This window comes from Delphinapterus leucas, chromosome 15, assembly GCF_059928025.1.
Source record: "Delphinapterus leucas isolate spDelLeu-1000000601 "Yukka" chromosome 15, BTC_Dleu_Yukka2, whole genome shotgun sequence".
NCBI classification, from domain to species: domain Eukaryota; kingdom Metazoa; phylum Chordata; class Mammalia; order Artiodactyla; family Monodontidae; genus Delphinapterus; species Delphinapterus leucas.
In genome coordinates this window covers 82923430-82949519 of record NC_143143.1, presented here as the reverse complement: position 1 = coordinate 82949519, position 26090 = coordinate 82923430, and the positions used below count along the sequence as shown (strand labels likewise).

Sequence of the window (26090 nt, the reverse complement as noted above, 5' to 3'; positions counted from 1 at the left end):
GTGGCCAGGCAGGGGCTGGTGGAGAAGGTCAAACAGTGACCGAGGGACTTCCCTGGTGGTCCAGTGGGTAAGACTCCACGCTCCCAATGCAGGGGGCCCGGGTTTGATCCCTGATCGGAGAACTAGATTCCACATCCACGTGCATACCGCAACTGAGAGTCCACATGCTGCAACTAAGAAGTCCTCACGCCACAACTAAAGATCCCGCATGCTGCAACTAAGACCCGGCGCAACCAAAATAAATAGATAAATAAATAAATATTTTTTTAAAAAAAGAGGCAGTGCCGGGCCGGGATATCTGGTCTCAAGCTGAGGAGTGGTTGGGTCCCCAAGGAAGGGAGGTGGGGAGGAATTCTCCAGCTCACACAATTTCAGTCATCCAACAAATAACGACCGTGCAGCCACAGTGGCTACCAGGCCCTGGGCTCAAGGACATCTGAGAGGGTCCCACCTTGGCCCCCAGGGAGCTCTGTTTCTAGTGGGAAGGCAAGACAATAAAGAAGGTACGAATAACTCAGTAATGCCAGACGGTGGGAGGAGGAGTTAAGGAAAATAGAACAGGTGTGCGCGGGGGTGACGAGGGGAAGGGACCTTATCTCCGACGGTCTGGGAGGAAGTGGCACCTGAGTGGCACCTGGAGGTGGAGGCTTGGCCAGATGGCAGGGGTGGGGAGGGAGACTGGGAGGGGAGAGAGTTCCAGGCAGAAGGACTGGCAAGTGCAAGAACAAGCTGGCAACAAGTTCGGGGAGGGATCCGCGTGTCTGGAGTAAGGCGGGGAGGGGGGGGGCAAAAGGCGAGAGGGGCTCGGGTGCCACCTCCGCCAGGAAGCCTTCTCGTATCGCCGCGCTTCCTCCACACTCCCCCAGCTTGCTCTACCGCAGCGCAAATCCCATGGGTGCCGCTCAGGCCTCCTTCCCTGTCCGGACTACGAGTGCGGAGAAAGCAGGGCCGGCTCGGATTCCTCTCTCCGCATCCCCGCGGCGCCCGGCCCGGCGCTGGGCACCCTGTGGGCACTGGGTAAATATTTGCAGAGCGCACTAGAAGGAATGAATGAACCCATTGGGCGCCGCTGGGGGGAGGGCGGGGCCGAGGGCAGGTGGGAGGCCGCCGACGCGGGAGGGGCCCTCGGAAGCCCGTCCTCCTCCTCCCCCTCCCCCTCCCCCTCCCAGGCCCCAGCGCGCACCACTCTGGGGCTCCCGAGGCGGCCTCTCGTGCGATCAAGGGCGCGCAGGGCTGGGAGAGCGACCTGGGGCCCCTCTTCTGGGCGCCGGAGTTCGGAAGAGGGTGGGTCCCCGCCGCCCAAGAGCAAGAGCGCGAGAAGAGCCGGAGGAAGGAGCGCCCGCTCGCCCGCCGCCTCGCTGCCACCCCGGCGCTCGCTCTCCCGGCTCCTAGGTTTGCTGGCTGCTCCTCCCACCCGCGCCCGCCTCTTTGCTCGCGCTCTCGCTCGCTCAAGCCGGTTTCCGAGCCCCACGGTGCGCCCGGGCGAGTGCGGGGCGAGGGGCCCCGGGGCCAGCGCCGAGCCGGGGGCGGGGGTCCGGGCAGAGCGCAGCCGGCCGGGGAGGGGCCATGTCCGGCGCGGGCGCAGAGGGGCCCGTCTACAGCAAGTGACCGAGCGGCGTGGACGGCCGCCTGCCCCGCTCCGTCACCTGGGGCGGCGCGGGCCCCGGTGCCGGGTGCCCGGAGCCCGGGTCGCGCGTAGAGCCGGCGCGATGCACGTGCGCTCGCTGCGCGTCGCGGCGCCCCACAGCTTCGTGGCGCTCTGGGCGCCCCTGTTCCTGCTGCGCTCCGCCCTGGCCGACTTCAGCCTGGACAACGAGGTGCACTCAAGCTTCATCCACCGGCGCCTCCGCAGCCAGGAGCGGCGGGAGATGCAGCGCGAGATCCTCTCCATCTTGGGCTTGCCCCATCGCCCGCGTCCCCACCTCCAGGGCAAGCACAACTCGGCGCCCATGTTCATGCTGGACCTGTACAATGCCATGGCGGTGGAGGAGGGCGGCGGGCCCGACGGCCAGGGCTTCTCCTACCCCTACAAGGCCGTCTTCAGTACCCAAGGCCCCCCTCTGGCCAGCCTGCAAGACAGCCACTTTCTCACCGACGCCGACATGGTCATGAGCTTCGTCAACCTCGGTGAGTGAAGGCGGGAGGGAGGGGTGCGCGTCTCGGCCAGGAGTCGCTTTGGGACAGGGAGGGCGCCGCGTCTTGCATCCAGCCCGCCCATCTTTCCACTCCCGGTAGTTTTCAAAACGCCAGTGCCTGGCCGAGGGTCTCCCACCCCCCTGCCTTAGTGGACCCCAAGCTGCGCGCGCCCCAGGTAGGGCGAGCCGGGCTCATCTGGCCTGTGGGAGTTCGGGGGAAGTAAGGACCGGTCTGAAGCCCGCTCTGGGTTTAGTCGGCGACTGCACCTCTGGGGCGGGAGGCGCCGGGCGGGCCGCGGCTCAGTTCAAAGCGCGGAGCTCGGTCATGTGAGCTGTGGCTGTACGGCTGGGCCCGCGCTACCTGGATTTAAAGGGCCCTGCTCCGCGAAGCTGACTTCCCGCCCTTTCTGAGCCCCTCTCTGCCCTGCCTGGCCCTGGCATCGCGGGCTTTGCGCTCCCTTCCCCGCCCTGGCCAGCCCTACCTGTCCCCTCGCGGTGCGCCCGCCGTAGCGTGCTGCGCGCCCCGAGCGCCTCGGGGCCCCTTTCCTGAGCGCTGGGCGCCCCTCTCGCTCTCAGCTCTCCTGGCTGGAGCTGGGGGAAAAAACGTTGCCATTGCGACCTTTCTATTTTAAATATTTAATGATAGGTCCCGGACTGGCAGAATCCATTTTCAGCGTTTATCACGTGTGGCGCGCAAACCACGGCTTCTGGCTATTGGGTGGCGAGGGATCTCCCAGCAGACGCCGCCGGGGGAGGCTAGGGGACCCGGCTTCCGACTGGAGCCGCGACGGCCCCGGGGATCGGAGGCTGGCGCTGCGGCGGGGGTGGTGCCCTAGCTCCATCTGTGCACATTCACCAGACTTACTCAGACTAACCCCCGACTGCGCGCTATAGGGCTCATGATCAAATATTTGGTTTCTGAGATAACACGCCCCGATAGCGCTGTTTCCCGAGCCGCTTTCATTCTACAAGTGTCACTTGCTGCGAAAATACGAACGAAGTCAAGACAGCAAACTCACGCCCACCGGCGCTGTGTCAACAAGGAAATAATGATCCTGAAGCCCCCCGCGGGGCACCTGGGGCGTGGATGGAGGGCGCCGGGAAGCGCGGATCAACCTTAATGCTTCCCGCGCCAGATAAGGTCCCTGGAGTTCCCGGGACGCCATTGTCTGTCCTTAATAATAGCCCAAAATCAAATAGTGAAACGAGTTTCAGCGAGCAAGGGGTGGGAGGTTTAGATGCCAAAATGACTTCAAGAAAGTTTAAATTATACTAGGCAGCCTGTTAGAATGAGACAGCTCCATATGTCCTGATTTAGAACAATCTCCAAGATGTATGGGGTGGAAAAAAGCAAGGTGCAGATCAGTGAGGTTACATACGTGCTTGTATATCATGCTTTCCCACTGGAGGAAGACGCCACGGATTGGAAATAGATTTTATGGGGGCAGGGCAGAACTGGGGCTGGGGCCTTAGGGATTTGGGAGCTGGGGCCTGATATTTCATTGTCTGCAGTTTTGTGTATGATTTTTTTTTTTAATGTGTATTTGTGACCTATACTAGAAGCTAAAGAAAAATCCCAAATACGTACATGTAAGTAAATTAATTAAAGCAGAGCTGTGTCTCCATCCTGAAGCCAGGGGTTAACCAGGGCCCTTTCTCTGGCTGGGGATTTATGGTATCTTCTGTTCTGTCGGATACCTGTGACTCCCAGTGAATGCCAGCAGGTCCCAGTGGCGGCCTTCAGAGCCTGGCTGAGGTCATTAAAAAGGTATTTGTATGCCCTGGCTTCTGTGGAGGGCTCTGCAAACACAGTGCAGAAAGCACCCTGCTGCTTATGGACCAACCGCGTGGCCAGACACGGGCTCCTCCCATGCCCGAAAAGGACCAGGTTGCCAACTGGGTACCTCTGGGAAACTTGGGGCAGGGCTGTTTGCTGCCCCTTGGTAGGGGGGAGCAAGCTGGGACTCGTTTGGGAAGACCACAGCTGGGTGGTTTTCCTCCTCTGGCTGTACACACACCTTTCAACCCGTTAGTCCCATTTCTTTCATCTTGAAAAGACAAAGACCGGCTTGTCTGAGCCTCTTAGTCAGGCTGGCTTTGGGCTTTGTGGGACAGTCCTGACTTTCTCAGGTCTTGCTTTCTGGAGCATCACTCCAAATTAGATGGCAGAGTGGCTTTTAACAGAGAGCCCTGACCTTGCTTGCTTTCTTTCTCAGTCCCTAAAACTTTCTCGGTAATTAGTTGGGTGAAGACCTGGACCGCAGTTGGGCAAGACTCTTCCTGTAGATGTTTCTAAGGTTGCCCTTTAATTTCTGCTCGGCAGCAGCATGGGAGTAAACCGCCTGTCCCTTCCATTTTGTGGGGTTCTGGGATTTTGCCACAGGAGGGGCTGGGGGGTAGCAGTGGGGTTGGAGGGGGCGTGTAGGAGACCTGCTTGGAAGCTGAGAAAAAGCACACGATTTTTCCTTGGATTGCAGATCATACTGACCTGTAACATACAAAGTTTTCTAAAGATGCGTTTAGTCTCACACTTTTACTAAGAGTGAGAAAAACGTCGTTTGTTCATATGCAGCTATTACTTGTTGCCTTGCAGGGGACCTGGGGGAGACCTCGAAGGGAGACTGACTTTCTCCACCACCCCCTCCTCCCCTCAAAGCCCCCTCCTCCTTCCACCACCCCCTCCTCCCTCATTGCATACCGCTGCTGTCCTGCAGTGCTCTGGGGGACTTCGGCCTGAAGTCTGAAGGCTTTTGCAGAGCTGGTGCGTTTATTCTTCCGTCTGCAGCCAAACTGGTTTTTGTTCCTCTAAGTCGTTCTCCTCAGAATTCAAGCTTTTTGCCAGGCTGAGTGGGATCTAAACTAGAGAGGGAACTAGAGGAGAATTTATGACAAAACCAGGTGCTGAGAATGAGGACCTCAGACCGCACCTTGTGACAAAGACCAGCCTGTACAATAAAGCCCCTGTAATGCTAGCTGAGCTGCCGGAGGGAGACTTACATCTTCCCAGGCTGGGCCTCTTAAGTTCAATGGCGAGATTTGTAAACTGGTTTGGATTAACAAGCCCCCAACTCCTCTGTGCAGACTTAAGTTTGGAATTCAAAACAGGCTACCCTCTCTTAAACTGTCCCCAGGCAATGTGAGTTCTGCAGACTGAATCCCGAAGATAGCTACCCTCCCCCCCACCCCTTCTTTCTTTGGAGAAATCCAGCAGCTCCTTTTGGGATCTTCTAAAGAAGCCCCTGGCACTGGGGGTGTGCGATCCACATTTATCTCTGGTCCAGGTTCTGAAGGAACCAAATTTGTTTAATCTTTGAAGCTAAATTAAAAAGAGGGGAAGTTAGAAACCTATACTTATTGGGCTCAGTGTCTAAAAGTGGCTTTTGTTAATGTAGCCGAGGAGTGGGGAGAAGGCCGTTCAGTTTTACTTTTATTTTATACCATCTGGCGATCCTTTTTGTTGACAAGTGTTTGGCATTAAGATCTCTCCTTTTGCCCCTTCAGAACAGGCCCTACCACTGTAGAGTATTAGAAAAAGATTCTGTTACAGTTTAAAAATTTCCTTCAGGGAGTGCTTGCCGAGGGAGCACAGGCTGCAGGCGCTCACAGCTGTAACCTGGCTTGTGTTAAAATTTGGAAGGGGCTGCCCCACATTCCAGCACTGGAGTGCCGGCCCTCACTGGTGAGCAGCCAGAGGTTAATATAGATGTCACACAGCCTTCCCTCCTTTCTTTCTTTCTCTCTTTCTGCAGTGTCTTCGCTATAGGAGTGCACCAACAGCTGTGTTTTTAGTAACCCTTTCAACATCACTTCTTTTAAACCTCATTTTCCTGCTTATATAAATCAAAGATCTTCTCCCCCCTCCCCCCAAGGATATATGTGACCCAGGTTTGAACTTTGGGGGGGTCTTTGTATTTCCCTTCTGGAATCAGAGCAGGTTAAGGCCGAAGCCTGGATGCCAGCTCGCGTGGCCAACAGTTCTGGTGTTTATTCCAGAGTTGTCACTTGGTTGTGGGGCGGCTCTTGAAGGGGTAAGGGAGGAGGCCTAGGGAAGCGAAGGGGGGGCTTCTCTGAACGCACAGAGAGAGGAAACAGCTTCTGAGATGCAGCTCCTGCGAGCTTCGGGTCGGGGCCTTCCGTAGCGTCGTAGCCTGTCAAGCCTCTGCCGGGATAAACACAGCTGGCCCGCGAACCCTTGACCAGCAGCGTGCCTGCGGTGTGAGCGAATATCACGTGTCCACTGAGCTCGGAGAGGATGATGACTTCATTCCAGGGAGAGCCTCATCTAAGTTGATTGATCACCCCTATCGCTTTAATATCTTTTTTTTCCCCTATTGGGTAAGGTCATATTTGGCCCATTGCAAGAATCAGAGTGTCCTAACACTCCCCCAGTCTCCACCCTTCCCCAGCCTGCCCATCCATTTCACCAGCTGACTATTTTGAATGGAGAGCCCTTTGCACCAAGTGGCTGGCCACGTTCATTCTTTGGCGATCACTCTTCAGACCTAGCTGGGGGCTGTCGGCACGGCTGCTTTCTGGCCGGCCTCTGCTTTAATGCACTCTGGCAGTGTCACCGGGCTTAGGGCACAGGCAGGGATGTGTGGGACCTGTCACGTTATTGTCAGAAGGAATGCATGGATTAGCCTGTAAAACGTGGCGGTGGGAGAGCGCTGCAGCTGTGTATACTTATTATCAAAGATTTAAGTCCCACTGGTAAAATCAGTACGTTGAATTGCATGACCCTCTGCTTTTAATTAGTTTAAGTCAAATGCGCCGGTGCCATTTTGCCTCCTCTCGCCTTCGTGGGGTGAGGAAATACCAATATTTACATAGAAACCGTTAATTTGTGGTAAAAATGATAACACATTTAGCTTTGCACACCCAAAGTGCTCCGACTTGATGGATCCCGGATCAATGTGGAGTAGTGGGGTGATGTCACCTGGGCGAGAGGGCAGGGCGGCCACATCAGTGATGTTTGTCGCCTGGACCCAGGATGTGGTCGCAGGTGCCTGTACCGATGGGTGGGTGCAGTGCGTGAAGAGGCTGGTCTTTCAAGAAACTAGCCGACTGTCTTTGCAAGCCAGATACGTTGCGATTCAACCCCATGATGTAAAATCTTTTAAGCATTCTTACAAAATTGTGAAGCGAAGCGGCAGTTGCCTTTCTGGTTGTTTTGCGTCTGTTCTCCCAGCATGCTGGGTCCTTTGTACTGGGCAGCTCAAGGCACAGTACTTTATTTATTCCAGAGCTTCAGATGCTTTTCTTTCCAATTCCTGAAACAGTTTATAGAGGAAGGGGGGTGCTTTCACGGCAAACGATCCCATGTACAACCACAGCTATTATGTGAACCGTCCGCTATTAGCTCTGTGTTCAGCTGCACTGGAAATCTGGGTTTTGCAGCAAATGGCATTTGACAAATAATATTTGACAAAAAATGTGACTTGGTATTTCTTAATATGGAACAGATATTTCCCAGTTAACCTTCTGCGGGGAAAAAATGCTCTAACCCGATGTGAAATGGCAGTGCCGATGAATACCAGGGCTGCCGCTGTGCGCTTCCCCCGCTCTCCAAAGTGGAGTGTTTATGATTTGGGGGCATATTAGCAGTGCATGAAGCTTGACACTTACTTATGTGAAACTCAGAGTAGCATGTGCGATGCCGTCCTTTCAACATTTGTGTCGGGAGGCATTGCTGGGAGCCGAGAAAAGCCTTTGCTGATCCGCGTGGAGTGGATTGAATTAATGACAACTCCAAGAGCACCAGTTTTAGGGTAAATTGCTTTATTGTTTTGGAGCCAGGGTGCTTATAATCCGGTTCCTGTACAAACATGTTTAACGTGTGTTAATGCATTTGCAAACCAGGGCCTCTCAGCACAACCCTGCTTTTCATTAATTGATGTCGGTAGCATGGTACAGTATTTCAAAGAGCTGGCCAAGTAGAAACTGTGTTTCCAATTTCCTTCCTTTCCTGTGTTTGGAATGCCAATGTTAATTTGTTCCCATGCAGGAGCAGGGGCTGCCAACTGCGGCTTTCTATAAAGGGCTTCACGGTGAAGGCTTCCAGCCCTCGCTGATGCTTGGGGCTGCCTGGCCAAGTTTTCTGACACTTTGCAGCTAATTCTGGGTGATATATGGAGTGGGGGGTTGGGGGGCTTCACTGCCGTGTAACGGAAGTTCTCGGTGACAGCAGAGGGTGTGACTTGGCAAGAGAGAACAGAATGGCATCCACACTGATTCTCTTTAGACACAGCTTCAACCCATGTGTCTGTTTCCACTATGGTTGCCTATTAGCTTTGTGACCTTGAGCAAGTTACTTAACGTCTCTGAGTTTGTTTCTTCGTCTCAGAAATCTGGTTAAGAATCCCCTCCTCCACAGACTCTCATGAAGACAAAGTCATATCTCTCTTGGGTAGAGTCGGGCACCAAGTAGGTGCACAATAAATGGTAAACCTTGTTTGTATTTTGGTGTCCAGATCACTATTCACTTTGGTATAATAGTCCAAATTTCCGTTTTTAAGTACTTGATCTTAAAGTACCAAGATTAAGCCACCCATGTTGTTTTAGAGATATGAAGAAAATGACCCCAAAGATGTATATCTTTGTATATATGTGTATCCCCCGCCCCCCAACGACACATGCATTTTCGTCCTCTTCAGAGATCTGTGACATTTGAGCACACCAAACTTAGTTGAGGACAAGTAGAGTCTAATGCTGACTTTCTCTTGATTTTAAGCATCTATGGCTATTTAAAAGCTTTCCTACTAGGGAACCTAAAACTTGTATGAGGGGTGTACAGGAACTCTCTACTATCCTTGCAACTTCTCTCTGAATCGAAAATTATTCCAAAATAAAAACTTTTAATTTCAAAAACTCGCATTACTGACATATTTCTTCCCACCCCTTCCTGGAAGGTGGTCAAAGTACGAATTGTCTTTTCCTTGATTCAAGGGAGTGACAAGCCCAAAGCATTCATTAACAGACCAGCACAACTTCCCCACTTTTTATGGGAGCAGGTGCAAGACTGCCCGCCCCCCGCTCTCCCAGCTGCGGTTGGGATAACAAAGTCCCAAGTGGATTCAGTGCCTTTAGAAGCCTCTGGAGACCAGAGGATGGTGAAGGTCTCCGGGGCCTGAGTCTCGGGGTGGGCTTTCTCACACAAGGTTTCCCATAAATTCTCTTCAGCTCTTTCTGTACCGTTAGAAAACTCTGACTTAGCGAGCATTAAGGTTCCCACATCTTTGAGGTCACGTGTTATTCTTTCACATCTTTATCTCCCCAGAGTAGCTTTCAAGTTTCACTCTTTTGTTGTCTGGCTTAATTAAATTTGTCTGTGAATAAAAACTTGCACTGTTTCCAAAATTGCGGACTTGCATGTTTTTAAACATTGGAGTTAGGCCTGTACCGTCTTGTAATGCCAGCCTCTCTCTTGCCTTCATGTAGTTTGAAGAAAAAAAAAGAATCCAAGCAGTTAGCATGACCATCCACCTAGAATGGCCCCGGGGCTCGTCTGCCCAGCAATTTAACAGTGCACTCAAAGGCAGGAGGGTTTTTCTGTGGTTTCGATGGCTTGTGTTTTGGCCTTTGATAAAGGACTTTTTCTTGACTATTTTCTCAGACATTCTCCCCGTCCCGCTCTAGCACTGCCTTGGAGAATTCTCATGGCACAGAAGGTACTCGGACATTGGCAGCTTGCGTGCGTGCAAGGGGTGAGGATGTTACACGGCAGCGTCTTCAAGTGTTTTTTGATCTTGCATCCCCGCTAGGAAATCTTTGAGTACACACCCTAAACAGAAATAGATCGTATAACTACTCCTGTTTTAGGATGGTGTGCACTTTATAAAACAAAGACTAAAATAGAAGTTTAAGTAGGAGGCACTAAAGATAAAAAAATACAAAATTCTGATGTTCATTAATACACATTTTAACTCATGCATCATTAGTAATTAATGCAAAGATTACAAGTTTAATTCATTAGCAAGACAAATGTAATTTTGCTGTCCCTAAGATTTTCAATGTGATGGAATTTGATCTTTCACAGCTCATGGTTCAACAGTTTGGGGTCAGCGAGCTAAAGGTCTGGTCCTAAATTTTGATTATTTTGATCCTTCGTCTAGTCAGCATTAAGAGTTCACAAAGAACCCCACAATCTCGGTAGCTTGAAACCACAGAGCTTTGTTGTTCTTTTGTTATGGCTGCATCGTGGGTTGGCAGGGGGCTCTGCACATTGGCAGGGTGGGAGGGTGTTCAGATCTCCAGGCCGACGGAGCTGCCGCCCTCTTGAAAGTCACCAGTTGTGGTCCCAAAGGGAAAGACAGTGTGGCTTGTGCACGGGCTTTTCATCTTTCCAGCAGGAAGCTACACGGGCGCTTCTGCCTGCATTTCATTGGTCACAGCCTGTCACATGGTCAGACCTGACCCAAGGAGGCAGGAGATGACAGTCCCACCCCAAGCTTGGAAAGGGGAGCACCAGAAAGCGCCTGGGAAGTGGCACTCATGACGACCACACTGTCGCAGGCGAAGGCTCTCTCACGGGGTAAAACGATGGAAATAGAACAGGTGAATTGCTGGCTGCGTTACTGAAAACAAGGTCTGTGTTTTTCAGTCTCATCCATCAGTTATGCAGAGATGCTTGTTGAAGCTCAGCCAGTAAGTCCCCATCTTCCCTGACGCCCCTCAGTCCTTGAAATTTACTTAGTTGCGATTATAATCTTTCCCGCCCCACGTCCCAGTGGATCCCTCTTGCCCCCGCTAAGTGCTTGCACCCCATTTTGGAGACCAGTGTTTCTAGAATCTTCCTGATCACTGAGGTATTCACGTGGTTCAACAAGAATAACCACTTCTCTCCATCCCCACTTGTAAAATGACTCGCCTCTTTAGGACTTGTCTTTCAGCAAAAGCACGCTTCGGCGGCACTCGGGTTCACTACCCAGAGAATTAAGGAGCCTGACTCTGGCCCCAGCTCAAGAGGCCCTTGCCCTAGCCGCGGTCTGTCCGGGCTGTGCAGGTGACTGTCTTGTCATGAGGTCTTGCTTTTTCTTCCTGGGCTTCAGGGGCACTTCCTCGTCCAGGCAGGATCTTGCAAGGCTAAACCTAGAAACTGAATTCAGAGACTCCTTCATTATCTAAATGCATCGCTGAAGTAAATCACAGTGATAACGTGGGAGGGTTGTGATCTTTCTGTAGCGCTAAATGGATTTATAACAGCCTCCCTTATCAGGCTCCTTATTTAATTCTCTCAGGTTCTGCAAAGCAAGTCGTAGCATTCCCATTTTAAGGAGGAAGAGACGGAAGGGCCCCGAACTTGCAGAGCTACGAAGTGGTGGGGTTGGCATTTGACACCAGCGCTTGCCGAATGTAAACCCATTCACTCTTCCTCCCGGCCCCGTGGAGGTGCGTGAATGGGGGAGACGGGGCACAAGGGCAGTGGTGATGAGACTGCCAGGACAGCCTCCAAGCCCTTGACCTTGACTTTGTGGTTCTGTGCTCTGAAGAGGAAGATAACGATAAGTTATCCATCCTGCTTGTGGAAACTCCCCTCTGCTCTGTCTCTATGGCTTAAGAATTATCGACGGGGCAAAGGGCCCCGAGTGCCCATGTACTGGGGCTCCTGCATGCACCCCACACCCACTTGATGGGAAAATTCCAGAGGCAGCTAGGGACTGGTATTTTAATAGCGATACCTCAAGACACTGTATTGAAAAGATCATGGAGGTGGTTTTTACCATATGTACTGGAATAAATATTGCATATTGTTTGTAATAGCATCGTCACCACCAGCCTAAATGTCCATGAGCAGGGGACTGGAGAAATAAATTTGTAATAAATTTATTTATAAATGTGTAAGAAACCAGAAGGGAATGCAAGAATTTCTTTTTTATGTATCCACTTAGACTCAGACAGAATGTCAAGAGGGAGAAAGCCAGTTGTAGGAGGATGTTTAGGGTGTAAGCGTTTGTCGTTGTGTCAAAACAGACACACACAAGAGCACCAGATAATACTGTGTATCGTTTGTGGGCTCATATATTGTGGTAACACTACGGAAACATGGCGGTAGGACTCACACCAACCGCCTTTGGGGAGGGAGGCAAGGGATGGGATTGGGGAGAAATTTTAAATAAATTCCAACTGTTCTGGTCAAGTTTCCTTTATTTTAATAATAAACCATTCAGAAGTGCAGTGTGGTATCCTGGACTGGATCTTGGAACAGAACAAGGGCAATAGTGGAAAAACTGGTGCAATCTGAAAAAAAATCAGGAGTCTGGTTAATAGTAACCCATCGATATCAAATTCTTATTTTTGACAAGTGTCACACGGTTATGGAAGATGTGAACCTTGGGGGAATCTGGGTGAGGGTCCACGGGAACTTTATACTGTCCTTGCAACTTTTCTATAAAGTTATTCTAAAATAAAAAGTTTATGGGAAAACCAGGAAGCAACCGTGATATTAACTCCTGCAAATTCTTAGTTTTGTGGGTACCTGGATATTAGTTACATTTTCCTCTGCATTCTTCTTTGTGATTACATTTTTCCAAGCACCAGTGAATCAGAAATCTCTCCTACTGGAGACAAGAGAGTCTTGGCCGGAAGCTCAGCCCTGAGGTGGCTCTTGGTGGTGTGGCCCCAGGGAACCCGTCTTAGAGTGTATTCAGGGTATCATGCCCCAAAGGCCAATAACTCATCAATCCACAGACCCATTAACATGATGGGGCCTCAGCCAGCAAATGAAAACCTCACATGGCAGTGTCCCGAGACCTTCAAAACTCTCCCTGCCTCGGTTCACGAGGTACCCCGTGTAAGGCAGTCCTCCGTTTATAAGCAAGAAAGAGAGGGGAGGGGGTCGTTTTAGGTCTTTCAGTTTTCCTCTTGGTCCTGAACTTTGTGAAATGTCCCCCCACCCTCTTCCCTCTTCTCAGGTTCCATTTTCTGACTCACTTGACCTAACATTTGTTGAGGGAGAAGCCCTTAAAAATGGCAGTGGGGCCTCAGAGCCTTCCAGGGCTAGTAAACGTTTATAGGGTGGAGGCACTCGTTGGTCATTTCCTTTAGGAGAAAACAGTAAATGAAGCCACTTGCCTTATACCTGCTCAAACCCGGAGCTCCTAATTGTCTTAATATATTGGGCGGGGGGGGGGGCGGTGAGGGTGCGGGGGGATGGGAGAGGAGATCCAGAAATCTCTGGTTCTCATGTGCCTCAAACACCCTAGGAACTTGGAAGTGGCCCTTTCACGTAGGTGTAGAGCAGGGTTTCCCACCCGCAGCGCTGTTGACATTTTCAGCCCGACTCTTCTCGGCCGGGGGGCATCCTGTGCGCTGTAGAATGTTGAGGAGCATCGCTGAGCTCCACGCATGAGCGGCCAGGAGTGGCCTCCAGTTTGACAACCACAGTGTCTCCAGACATAGCCAGATGTGCCCTGAGGGGCAGAGGAGCCCCCGGCGGAGAACCACTGGTTTGGGGTAACTCTCCTCCAACTTGGAAATTGACTTGGGAGCCTTGGCTTCAAACCCATTGGCCCATGGCCGTAAGCGGGGAAAGCGGCGTTTTCGGATGGATGGATCGTTTTCCGGTTGAAAGGAAGACAGAGTGCAAGCAAAACGTGAGCCCTCTCCTGGGGACCCAGCTCTGCCCGGTTTTGAAACAGCCTGGAGACGAAAAGGAGGTCAGATCTCTCAAGAGCAGGCATTGTCTCCCGGGAACCAAAATATTTTTACAGCACCTTTTGCCCGATGATACTAAAAACTTATTAAACACACACTTAGAACTGGTCTCTCTTTATTCCCCTCCGCCAGCTTCTCGGGAGGAAATAGGGCAAACCTCTCTCTTACCTTGTTCCCCTCCAGCAGGTAACCTGCTGGGGGGAGGGGCGGTGAGCGAGGAAGCTGCATTTTCCATTTCTCACTGCAGCTCAGAGCTACGATAAATAAAGCAGGGAGACCCGCTGATTTTTGTGCAGACTGTGAGCCAGAATGGCTTTTACAGTTTTCAGAAAGGGTGATAAAAGAAGAATATTCCATGATGTGAAAATGAGATGAAATTCAGACTCCAGTGTCTATAAAGCTTTATCGGAACTCGTTTTGTTTGCGTCTTGTCTGTGGCTGCTTTCATGCTCCATCCACAGAGCTGAGTGGTTGCAACAGAGACGGTGCGGTCTCCAAAGCCTAGAATATTTATTATCTGGCCTGCTATAGAAGTTTGCTGACTCCTGCTTTAGACTGCCCATACCCTCTACCTGGGGAAGGGTAAATAGTAAAAAAAAGTCTGAGTTTTACCTGACCCCTCTGTCCTCTGCAGACGTCCAGTGACACATAGACAACCCTCTCTCTTCCCGGGTGTGGGAGGGCCTCCTCTGAGTTTGAACAAACTCTTAGTTAAACAGATTGCTCCTCTGAAGACTTCCTGGCATCCTTCATGTGGGTCGTGCGTCACAAGTTCCCACCAAAGTGATCAGGTAGACTGCACAGCTTTTCCTAAATTCGCTTCATCCCAGCAACCCCGTCCCATGTTCTCTTTTTAAAAAAATTGTCCTAAAACGTCTCAGGTGGTAGTTAAGACTGGCTCTGGGGTCGGACCTGAGTCTAAATCCCACCTCTGCTACTTGTTAGCTCTGTGACCTTGGGCAGGTTATGAAACTCTGGGTCCCCATTTCCTCCTCTGGGTTCGTGTTGGTGCCTGCTACCCGGGCTGCTGTGAGGATCCGTCCCCTCCGCGGTGGCGGGAGGAGAGCTGAGCATGGTGCCCACGTGGCAGCTGGTGCCCCATACGTAACGTTAGTGGCCGGCAGCAGCGCTGTCACTTGCCTGGCCAAAACTCGGACCACTGTGGGCGTGGCCTGCCCGTGCAGGTCCTCCGTGCAGCTCCCCCTGGCATGTAGGGCAGTGGGATGCACCGCCCGGCACCTTCTGGGGATGGGAGCGGCGTGGGCACGTGTCCCACCAACTGAGTGCTGTGGGATTTGGGTCGGGGTGGTCCTCCCTCAGCCGGGATGCCCCGTGATGAAGCTGGAAGCTGGCCTCTGTTGACTGGGCACGAGGCAAAGCAGGAAGCTGGTTTTGTTATTATGAGTCCTGTTATACTAGGAAGTTACCTCTTGCTGATTATAATCTGTGTTTATCCGTGCAGAGGTTTAAGGAAACAGCAGATCATCAGGACTAACCCTCCGCGCGTCCGCCAGCTTAGGGCACAGACAGCCCCTCAGATTTAGACACTTGTCTATGGGCGGGCCTACTCTTAAAAAAATGAATAACAAGAATTTCACAGTAAAATTGTACCCTTTTCTCTCTTTTTTTTTTTCCTGAACTCTGTTTATGTCAGACTTAGTAGCATTTCCTGTGCCCGACATATTGTTTTGTTTTGTTTTTGTTTTTTTGCGGTACGCGGGCCTCTCACTGTTGTGGCCTCTCCTGTTGCGGAGCACAGGCTCCGGACGCGCAGGCTCAGCGGCCACGGCTCATGGGCCCAGCCGCTCTGCGGCACGTGGGATCTTCCCGGACCGGGGCACGAACCCGCGTCCCCTGCATCGGCAGGCGGACTCTCAACCACTGCGCCACCAGGGAAGCCCCCGACATTTTTTGATATGGGCAACTGACCTCCACCTGAAGTGAGGACCCACCCATGCCGGTCATTCTTCAAATAGCACGATTTCCACGTTTATTCTTATGTGTGAGGAAACTGGGACGCAGGGGTGACAAGTCATTTGCCCAGCTTTGGGGACAGCAGGTCTGTCTGGCTTTGAGTCCCGGGTCACTGGTGTGTGACCTCATGCAGGTGACCGGAGGCATTCAAGTGCTCTGGGACCCAGCTTCTGTCTTGGTCAGCTTGGGCTCCCATAACAAAACACCATTTCCTGGGTAGTTGAAACATCAGACGTTTATTTCTTGTAGTTTTGGAGGCTGGAAGTCCGAGATCAGGGTGCGTGCATGGCTGGGTTCTGTTCTCTCTGGCTTGCAGACGGCTGCCCTCTCGCTGTGTCCTCACATGATGGGGAGAGGGGTCAAGTCTCTTCCTCTTCTTATACGGGCGCTAATCCCATCCCTTCATGACCTCATCTATACCTGATCACCTCCACACATGAATCTGGGGGACCCAATTTAGTTCATAGCAGTTCCCCTCTCATATGGTGTGGCTTAGGGCTCAGGGCAGCTGGGATTAAATGGGGTGATGGCAGCCATCTCTCAGTAAACAGGGCCTGCCCCGGTACTGCCTTTGGAGCCCAGTCTGGCTGCAGAATCTCTTTTAGGTCCTTCTGTAAACATGGGTATGGCCCGATGTCCTGACTTGTCCTCACTGGGGACGCCTGTAAGTTCCTCTTCAGGTCCAACTGGGGTCCTCACGTTTAAGACCCAGCATTTTCCTAAGTAGCGTCACGTTTGAAAAATCGTATTTATATTATTTATTCAAATCCCATTATAGATTTTGACGAGGCCTGGACATTTCAAGAGCAGCGTGATGCTGCATTTGCCCCTTTGTGGGGGCAGTGGGTCAGACAGAAATTGGGCAGAGTGAAAATGACCCTTGGAATCCCTTAGGAAGCTGCCATGTTGGAGATGGACACACTGTGTAAGTCCCTGCTGCTGGTTTTTCTTCCAGCATTGGGGTAGTTTGCCACTTCTTCCGTGGCCCATGAGACGAAACAGTTGGCTTAAGTTTAGTGCCATATTATACCAAAATACCTTTTTTAAAAAAAAAAAATTTATTTATTTATTGGCTGCATCGAGTCTTGGTTGCAGCACAGGGGATCTTTCGTTGGGGCTCGCGGGCTTCTCTCTCGTTGGGGCTCACGGGCTTAGTTGCCCCGCGGCACGCGGGCTCTTAGTTCCGCGACCAGGGATCGAACCCGCGTCCTCTGTAGTGGAAGGCAGATTCTTAACCACTGGACAGCCAGGGAAGTCCCCGAAAATACTTATTTTTAAACACTAGCACCACTCTCATGAACAGGAAGTGCTGTAAGATATATACGTCCCAAAGCCTGCTCCTTGTTTCTGTGGAGAGGAATGATGTCTCATTTAGGACTTGTTCTAAGTCACAGTATACCTGCCTAACAGTGGCTTCAGCATTAAAAACATGTCAGTATCTCCCATAACAGCAAGTCTTCTGCGAAGTGATTCCAAGTTTGGGGTAGCAGCTCAGTAATATCATCCAGGTATCCATGAGCTTTCCCCCTTGCCTTCACCGTCCTCTAATGTCTTATGTCTGTTACCTCACGGTTACAGGATGGCTGCTACAGCCCCAGACATCACATCTTCATATAATCTCACGTTCAAGGCAAGAGAAAGGGAAAGGGTCCAAAGAGCTCTCCTTGCTTATCTGTCTTCCTGGCTTCCTAGACATTCCCTAGAAGTCTTCTCTGTAAGTCCCCTGGCCCAAACTGGTTCACAAGGCCAGATCTTGCTACAAGGAAGGATGGAAAGGAATGAAACTGGCTTCTGGCCCACACAGTAGGAGGGAAAGCTTGGGGAAGGAAAGTGCATTGGAAGTGTTCGTTATGTAGCCACATTCAAATAATCTAAGTTGTTTCTCTCTCCCTCTTTGTCGTTGTTGCCTATGTGGTGTATAGGTGGATTTACAGAAGTTATTTGCACATGTGATTTGACTCAACTCTTCACTATGCCCAGATAAATGGGGACCCTGAGCTAGTTTCCAAAGTCTCCAAATAATAGCGTGCCGCAGTGAATATATGCAGAAGTTGGGTTGCATGTTGGCATTAATTCAACCAGACCCTCTGCAGCCCATGGAGAGACTTCAGTTTCTCTTTAAACTCGAACCTGTGAGTAGGTATACCTCTCGCCCTGACTTTGAAGACTGCGTGGGATTCTGGCCAACAGCCAGTTGCCTGTTGAAAACTATCTTTATTTTATCACCATCTCCTTAGACAAGTGGCAAAACTTCTTGAAAATGATCTGAAAGGGTCAGAATCATTGTCCCATGGAAGAAAACAGGGGCCAGGTCTGAGTTCTGCTTGTGGGACAGGTGGCTCCTGTTTCCCTCTGGGTAGAGGATGAACAGATCAAGATACTCAAGGCATGTTACGAATCTGTGTCTTTGTTGGTAAGCCGAGGGTGGAGAGCTACTTGGATGGAAGCCCTGCTATCCTGGTAGAACCTTGTTTGTACCCTGAAAGCCTGTAAGAACTTTTTCCTAAGTGGGTTCTGGGCACATGGGTTACTTCTGCTTGTTTCCAAGAGAGACCAATGTGAGAGGGTCTGGGTATATCCCTAGGCCCACTGGTTGGAAGAGATGATCAGTGGAAAAGGAGGTAGAAGGTGTTTTCAGGTGTTATTTCTGTGCAGTGTGTGTTTGGTGTGAACAAAATTATATGTAACAGAATTTTTGGGTTGCAGGCAAGAAAATATATTCAAACTAGTTTAAGGAGAATAAATAGGAAATCGATGCATCCCCAAGACCTGGGAAAGGACATAACAGCGACTAGAATGTCCTTAGAGAGTCCAGGGGTTATTCTCTCCATGTCCCTCACTGAATAGCTTCCCTCTGACCTCTCTGCCCCACTGGATTCCTCTGCTACCCTGCCTATTGGGAGAAAGATGGCCACCCACAGCAACTTGTAGTCACAGCTCTCTGGCTAGCCACATACTTGCCTTACCAGCTTCCCTAGCAGGATGGAATGGACATGGGATGGTGTTCTAACCAGTGAAGCACCAGAGGAAATCTGCTGGGAGTAGAAAGGGATGGGAGATGGTTCTGAAAAATATTTTGCTTCCTGATGACTGACAGATGAACAAACAGAACAGACTATCTTTTTCTCCCTTTTCTTACCTTGAATGTGGTTCTGTGAAGATGTGATGTCTGGAGCTGTGGCGGCCATCTTATGACCATTAGGCAACAAGCGTAAGGACTGAACATCAATGTGCAGGCGATGGCAGAGCAAAAAGATGGAAGAAACTTGAGTTCTTGATGACTTGGTTGAGCTACTGCACCCAAATAAACTTCCTCGGGAGGGACTCTTAGCTTGAATTACATGTTCACTCATGAATCGGTTGGGTCTAGAAGGTAGATCATGCTTCATAAATAAGGTTTCTGAGAGTCAGCCTTTGGCCCCCTGTGGCTGGGTTGGGGAGTTGGGGGTGTGTATACGATCTAATTATCGCTAAGTTAGCAATAAAAATAATAATAATCTTTGTAGCTAACATTTGTGAAGGGCTTACTATGTGCTAAGTACCCTTTATCCTCTTTACCTATATTACTAATTTAATTCTCCTAACAGCTGTTTCAGGTGGGAGCTATTACTATCCTCCTTATTTTAGAGATGGGAAAACTGAGCACAGAGAAGTAAGTAGCTGGCCCAGAAAGTGTATTTGAATTTGGAGGTCCAGTTACTGAGCCCTCCCTCTTAAACTTGATCCCGAGCTGCTCCTCAGGCTTGAAGGATGGGTTTGGAGCAGGTGAATAAACAGCCTTGCTAACGGGAGGGTCATAGGTCAGGGCAGTAGGATGCCACATACACGTTTCCCAATTAGGTGCTTTAGGCATAATATCCCATTTCTTTGATTATCGATGCTTCTGAAACCAAGATGTCTTAAAATTGATAAAGGTGTTAGTATCTTTTCCCCAAACAGCTGGTATGAGATTGCTCTTACTATAGGGGGACTATGGTGACAGATACTTCTTGAGTACAACTGGAGATGGATAAAGCCAGCCAATACGTATTGTTGATAAAACTGTTTATTGAAGTTTAACTTGTGTACAGAACAGTGCACGCATCTAGAACAGTTAGGAATTTCCACAAAGTGAACACACCCAGGTACCAGTGCCCGGAACAAGAAACAGAACGTGACCAGCTGCCAGAAGCCCCCTCACAGCCTCACCCAAGGGCGACTGCCATCCTGTCTTCTAACGCCATAGACTAGTGTTGCCTGTTTTAAAACTTTATCCATTTAATTGTACAAGTGTTCCCTTAAATCACTACCAATCATTTCCAATTATTTGGAAAGATGACTCCATTTAGACCTGTTTCAAGTAAACCAGAGGAGACTCACTTTGGAAATCTGTTTGCCGCTCTGCCGGTTACATTCAACAGAGAATCCAAGCTGTAATTTCAGAACCATTGTTTGGTTTGACCTCGGATTCTCCTTCACTTACCAGAAATAGGTTCAAGGGACAAAAATGCAGTTTTAAGGGTGTTTTGATAGTTCAGCTTGGGAAGTCAAGTTCAGTTTGTTGCAATGTGAGCGTGAAACGAATGAGGGTCTTGAAGTTTGCTGGTTTCCACCAAACTCCCCCCTGCAAGCCCCCGGGGCGGCTTCTGAGCATCTCTTTACAGTCCTATTTGCAGAAGTGGACGCTGATGCCTCTGTGATGAGTGTTTTGCTCCATGTATGGGGTTTAGAGGAGACTCTTATTGTGAAAGGGAGATGGGGGTCCAGCATGAAGGAAACGCAGAACAATCTCTTCCTTAGCTGCACCTGCACGGCTCTGGCCTAATGAGTTTAGGTTGATGGAACCCAGACCTCAGGAAGGATTATGAATTCTCATTTGATTTGATTTGCTTCTAAAATACCTTAAACCAGCTGTGCCTGCCCAGCTGACCCAGGAGTCTCTGGCTGCTTTGGGGGAAGGTCTGAGAAGGCACCCTCCTGTCCTGGGGAGGGGCCCGTGGGCCGCCGCACTGCCCCTCCCACCCCCGGCCACTCCCAGGGCCTCCTCCGGTCTGGTGCTTGTCCTTGTCATGTCCCATGATCGCTGGCCTCTGTCTTCTTGAATTCTCATGACGGCTCCATATAACTGGGGGCCTCTTCATGTCCCCATTTTATTGAAGGGGAAGCTAAGCCTCCCAGAGATGGGTTAACTTGTCCTGAGTCACTGCTGGTGATTGGCAGAGTCCGAGTCTGAACCCAGGCCATAGGGCCCCATCTCAACCCCAATTCTCTGCTGCTTCTAGAGCTGAGTGAGACCGAGAGGGGCTTTTCTGCCCTCCTAAGGGAACCCGGGGGGAAAGTTTCCAAAGATTGTTCACTGAGATACTTGAGAACCTGCCAAGTGCCACGCAAGTGAGTATGGTGGGTGGAACAGTGGAGAACCACAAAACAATCAGAGCTGACATCGTTCAAGACTTCTCTGCGCACCAAGGACTCCACGGACGGGCTCTATTCTGGCGGTTCTCAAAGTGGGGTCCCTGGACCGGCGGCATCGGCTTCTCCTGACAACCTGTTAGAAGTGCAAGTTCTTGGGCCACACCCCAGATCTCCCATGTTACAAATACTGGGAGTCGGTCCAGTGGTCTGTGTTTTGACAGGCTCCCCGGTGATTCTGGAACACGCTGAAGCTTGAGGATCCCTGGTCTGTTTTGATCCTACACCGACCCAGTGAAGTCAGGGTTATTCTCGTCATCCTTGCATTTGACAGCTGAAGAGTAACTTGCCCAAGCGCCCCGTGGGTGGCAGGGCTGGGACTTCCCCCCCAGCCTGGCTCCACGTTCAAGCCTCTTACGTTCTGTACCTGACTTCTCTCAGGTCTTACTCTGGGAGTTAAAACCTAGAAAAGAAGACGGTTAATAAACAGGTCAACGGGCCAATGAATCACTTCCTTAAGCCGTAGGAAGGAAATGAACGGGGAGGGGCGGCTGGGAGGGAGTGAACGGCCCGGCTCAGCCGAGGGGAAGGGGTCTCGGGGCCGGGTGGGCCTGAAGCAGAGCCCCTGAACTTGCTGGGTCTGATGATTACCCAGCCTGATGTCACTCAGCAAGTGACAAACTCCCAGGTGGCCCTGTGACCGGGGCAGGGGTCGTCATTTCTATTTTACAGACGGAACCGAGAGCCCAGGGGCCACCAGTGTCCGACGCAGGCCTCTCCCACAGCTCCGGGATTAAGTTCTCCCTACTTCCATGGAATTTCTCACACTGGGAACCTGTTTTTGAGGAAGAACCTCCCCGTCTCTCTGAGAACACGTATTTGGACCCTGGTTTGTGATAAGCTCTTTATGTCGTCATGCTGCTATCAGAAACCAGTGCGCCGATGCTACAGAGCAGCGCTGTCCAATAGCACGTTCCCCGATGATGGAAATGTTCTGTATCTGCCGTCCAGTACAGGCGCCCCTGGGCGCATCTAAACTGATCACACTGAAATAAATGTAAACACTGCCACACCGGCCGCATTTCAAGTGCTCTGTAGACACATGCGGTTAGTGGCTGCCATACTGGACCGTGCGGATGTAGAATTCAAGTTTAGGTCGAACTACATATAGGTCAAAATTGGTGGAAATGTCACAACTTTTTATGGTACAACCTAACAGAAGTGAAAGGGGACTTCAGACCAATTAAATCCATTCTCTTCTTACTGAGGGAAGAACTGAGGCCCACGGAGCTCAGGGTCCCACGCAGCCGATTGAGAGCCCAGGTGGGACCGAAACCGCCTGGGTCTCATGAGGCTTGTGTGTCTGTTAGCTCCCGGATTCTCAACTCGGCGTGGTTGACAGTTGAGGCTGGACCACCCCCTGTAGTCGGGGGCTGTCCTGTGCACTGTAGGATGTTTAGCAGTGTCCTGGCCATTACCCACCAGATTCCAGTAGCACATGCTCCCTAAGCTGTGACAAACAAAAAGGAATGCAGGCATTGCCCAAGAGCCCCTGGGGAGGGGAGGGGAGAACAAAATTGCCCCTGGCTAAGAATCACTAGTTTAGCTGAAATAGTAACTAGTTTCCATTCTTTCCCCTCATTTTCAATTAGCTAAGGATGGGGTGGGGACCCAGAGGTCCCTAAGGGCTGGGTTCCCCCGCTCTGGGGAGACGGGTACCCCTGGATGAAGGATGGCTGCCTCGATTTATGGCGGAAAGGTTGATGTAAGCTCACAGCCTGTTTTTCTTTTCAGCTCTACCAGCGTCTGGGGCTTTTTAGGCAAACAACTGGCTTTGGCCCTAGAGATAATTAAACCCATCTTTTCTCCGACTCCCCGCCCCATCCCCTAAACCCTTTGGTCCATTCAATTCACAATGATAACATTGTTCAGGCAACAGCGCACACATGTTGACGCCGGGGTGTTTAATCTCGCTGGGCAGCAATTCTCCGCTCCACCCCCTCCACATCTGCGCGGCTGCCACGCTTATGACAAAGCGCCTGGCCGCCAGCGGGCTCGCCTCCGCACCCGCGGCTCGGGCCGCGGCCCCCTGCGTCTAACAAGGAGGCAGTGTCTCGGAAGACCCTCTCGGAGCGCCTGGCGCTGGGGCTCCAGGTGGTCTCGCTGGCAGCCAAAGCATTTGGTGGAAAGTTCGAGAGTTGAAGCGGCAGTTCAGGGGAGACAATGCCGCTTGTGTGCCCTCTGCCGGGCGGGGCCCCGCCCCCTATTTTGGGGGGCTGGGGAGGGAGGATGGAGAGAGACGGGTTAAGGCTACACCACCTTCAAGCGGTCGGCCTCCCTCGGGGCGACTCTCGCACCAGCAGGAGCAGTATTTACAAACCAGAGGGACCTGAGAGGGATGCGGAGTCCTCGCTCTCTGAGTTTAGCGTTTAAGGAGATTAATGTTGTGACTGCGTCGTGTGTGCTGAGAGCTTGGTGCGTACTTCAGGGATGTCTTTATTTAACCGTCTCCATGGCTAAGAGGTTGGCGGTGGCTCCCGGCATGAGGGAGAGAGTGTGGCTAAGTGGTGAAGCATTCAGACCAGCTGTGTGGCCATGGGCAAGTGACTTTACCTCTCTGAGCCTCAGTATACTCATCTGTAGAATGGACACGATGGACGTGCTTACTTCTGAGTGGAGGGTTTTATAAGGATTCGAGGAAATGATGTGTGCGTGACACACGTGATGTGGTATCCAGGCCAGTGGGAGGGCTTTGGTAATGGTACCCGTCCTCCTCATATCGTTAGGATGGCTGCTATCAAAACAAAACAAATCGTCAGAAAATAGCAAGCGTTGGGGTGAGAGAATGTGGGGAACTTCTGTGTGCTGTTGGTGGGAATGTAAAATGGTACAGCCTCTATGGAAAACAGTATGATAAGTCCTCAAAAAATTAAAAGTGGAAGTACCATATGATCCAGGAATTCCATTTCTGGGCATATATCCAAAAGGATGGAAAGCAGGGTTTCAAAGAGAGATTTGCACACCCATATCTGTAGCTGCATTATTCACAAGAGCCAAAAGGTGGAAGCAAGCCAAGTGTTCCCTGACAGATGACTGGATAAACAAAACGTAGGGTATCCACACAATGGAATATTATTCAGCCTTGAAAATGAAACAAATTCTGAAGCATGCTACAACATAGATGAACCTGGAAGACATTGGGCACAGTGAAATAAGCCAGCCACAAAAGGATAAATACTGTGTGGTTCCACTGTATGAGGTACAGAGGGCCGTCAAAGTCCTAGAGACCGAAAGTAGGCTGGTGGATGCCAGGGGACGGGGTGGGTGCACAACGGGGAGGCGTGTAATGGGGCCAGAGTTTCAGTTCTGCAAGAGTAAGAGTTCTGCGTATTGCTTGCACAGCCATGTGAATGGACTTAACGCGACTGAACTGTACACTTTAAAATGGTTAAGACGGCACATTTTATGTTGTGTGTATTTTTACCACAATTAAAAATAAAAATTTTCAAACGGTGGCTGTTACCTAGCTCAGGGGTTGGGTAGGTGACAGAGCAGCAATCCAAGTGAGCTTTTATCCACCTCTCACCTCTAGCAGGTCAATAGAGGGCTCGTTCCCCCCGAGAGGGCGGTCAAGAAATACTTGTACAATGAATACAGCGGGGATGAGGAGACACCGAAATATTTTCTTGGCAGTGTTTTATCATGTTAGACTTTGATGCAGTTTTCCTCTTCTCTAGGACCGTCTCCCTTCTTCTGTAAGAGCAGCACAGTGTATCAACGCTCATGTTATTAACATTTTCCTGTTAGGGTCATTGGTATGTCTCTTCAGTTCTCTAGGACTCCCAATTTATGGCATGCCTCTGGCGGCTTTTTCAAGCTCCTTAATCTTGCCGTGTAAATCTTGGAATGAATGAAGAACCGTCATCAAATTTCACATCCCTGAAGCTGCAGAGCCATAAATCGCCGAGTGACAGCAGCCTTGGTAACATCAGCTCCAGTGAATTCTGGCGTGTGCCAGAACCTTCTGGATGAATTGTATCCCCGTAGGACAGGAAGGAGCCTGGGGTGAAAGTTTCAGAGTGAAATCAGGGTAGGGGGATGCTGGGACACAGGATCCGAAGAAGTCAAGGGTCTTTGAAAACTCAGCTCTAGTTTCTGGTTATATTTTGGACTTTGGTTGGTTCTCAGAGCCTCGTGAAAGGCGTCCAGGGGTCTGCCCCCAGCCCATAACTGGAGCTCGTGGTCCAGTCTGAGCTCAGGGAAACCGGACGCTGAGTAAAGAGCAGACTTCTAATGCTGGACTTGCAGTTTTTACTTGGAAAGTGTCACTTTGCTTATAAAATATTTAAGTCCTCTCTCATAGTTTGGCGGCATCTTTTGGGGACAGTCAGAGGACCGCATAGTCTGGAAGGTTAACTAAGCTTTTTCTAAAAACCATGAAATTTTGGAAGGAACAGCTGGGCCATTAACTTGCTTACTACTATTTATCAGGTCTTCCTAGCCCTGGCCAGGAGACCGGCTCAAGGAGGGAATGAAGGCAGCTTTGTACGGGCTGACAGTCCCCCCTCCACGACGCAAATGTCCATCCTCTGCAACTGGCCATCTCTTTGCTTCTTTGCCTTCTCTGCACGGCTGTCTCCACCATTACCACGTCCTGGGGTCTCTAAGCAGCGGACGATCAAACCCCGTGCGTGGCCTCCCTATCCCTGTTACCTGACGCTGGCTACCACCTGGTCATCTCATCCTGCCTGTCTCTGGTCCTGTTCCTTCCCCTGGACCGAGGTCTTGCGGTGGCCGTGTCTTCCGTCTCCCGCACAGCCCCCCAGTAGTGGTCCGAGGCGGTGCTCATCTTTCTCATTGGATGTGCATTTTCCCCACAAAGCTAGATGCCTAAGTGCAATTCAACAGCCCCCAACTGGACATTCAATTGTCCAGTCT

The 26090-nt window shown here is 50.9% G+C and overlaps 1 protein-coding gene across 3 annotated transcripts in view; it reads left to right on the top strand.

Annotated features, from left to right (window-relative positions):
- Positions 1-1138: 1138 nt before the first annotated feature.
- The window catches only part of BMP7 (bone morphogenetic protein 7), a 93509-nt gene continuing 68557 nt past the window's right edge, over positions 1139-26090 (top strand). For 2 of the 3 annotated variants that reach the window (XM_089897099.1, XM_089897100.1), the window contains exon 1: positions 1139-2127. In XM_089897099.1, the coding sequence (XP_089753225.1) occupies positions 1710-2127 (418 nt within the window). In that variant the 5' untranslated portion in view covers positions 1139-1709. The remainder of the gene's footprint in view (positions 2128-26090) is intronic. The other variant, XM_022597495.2, reaches the window with a different exon arrangement.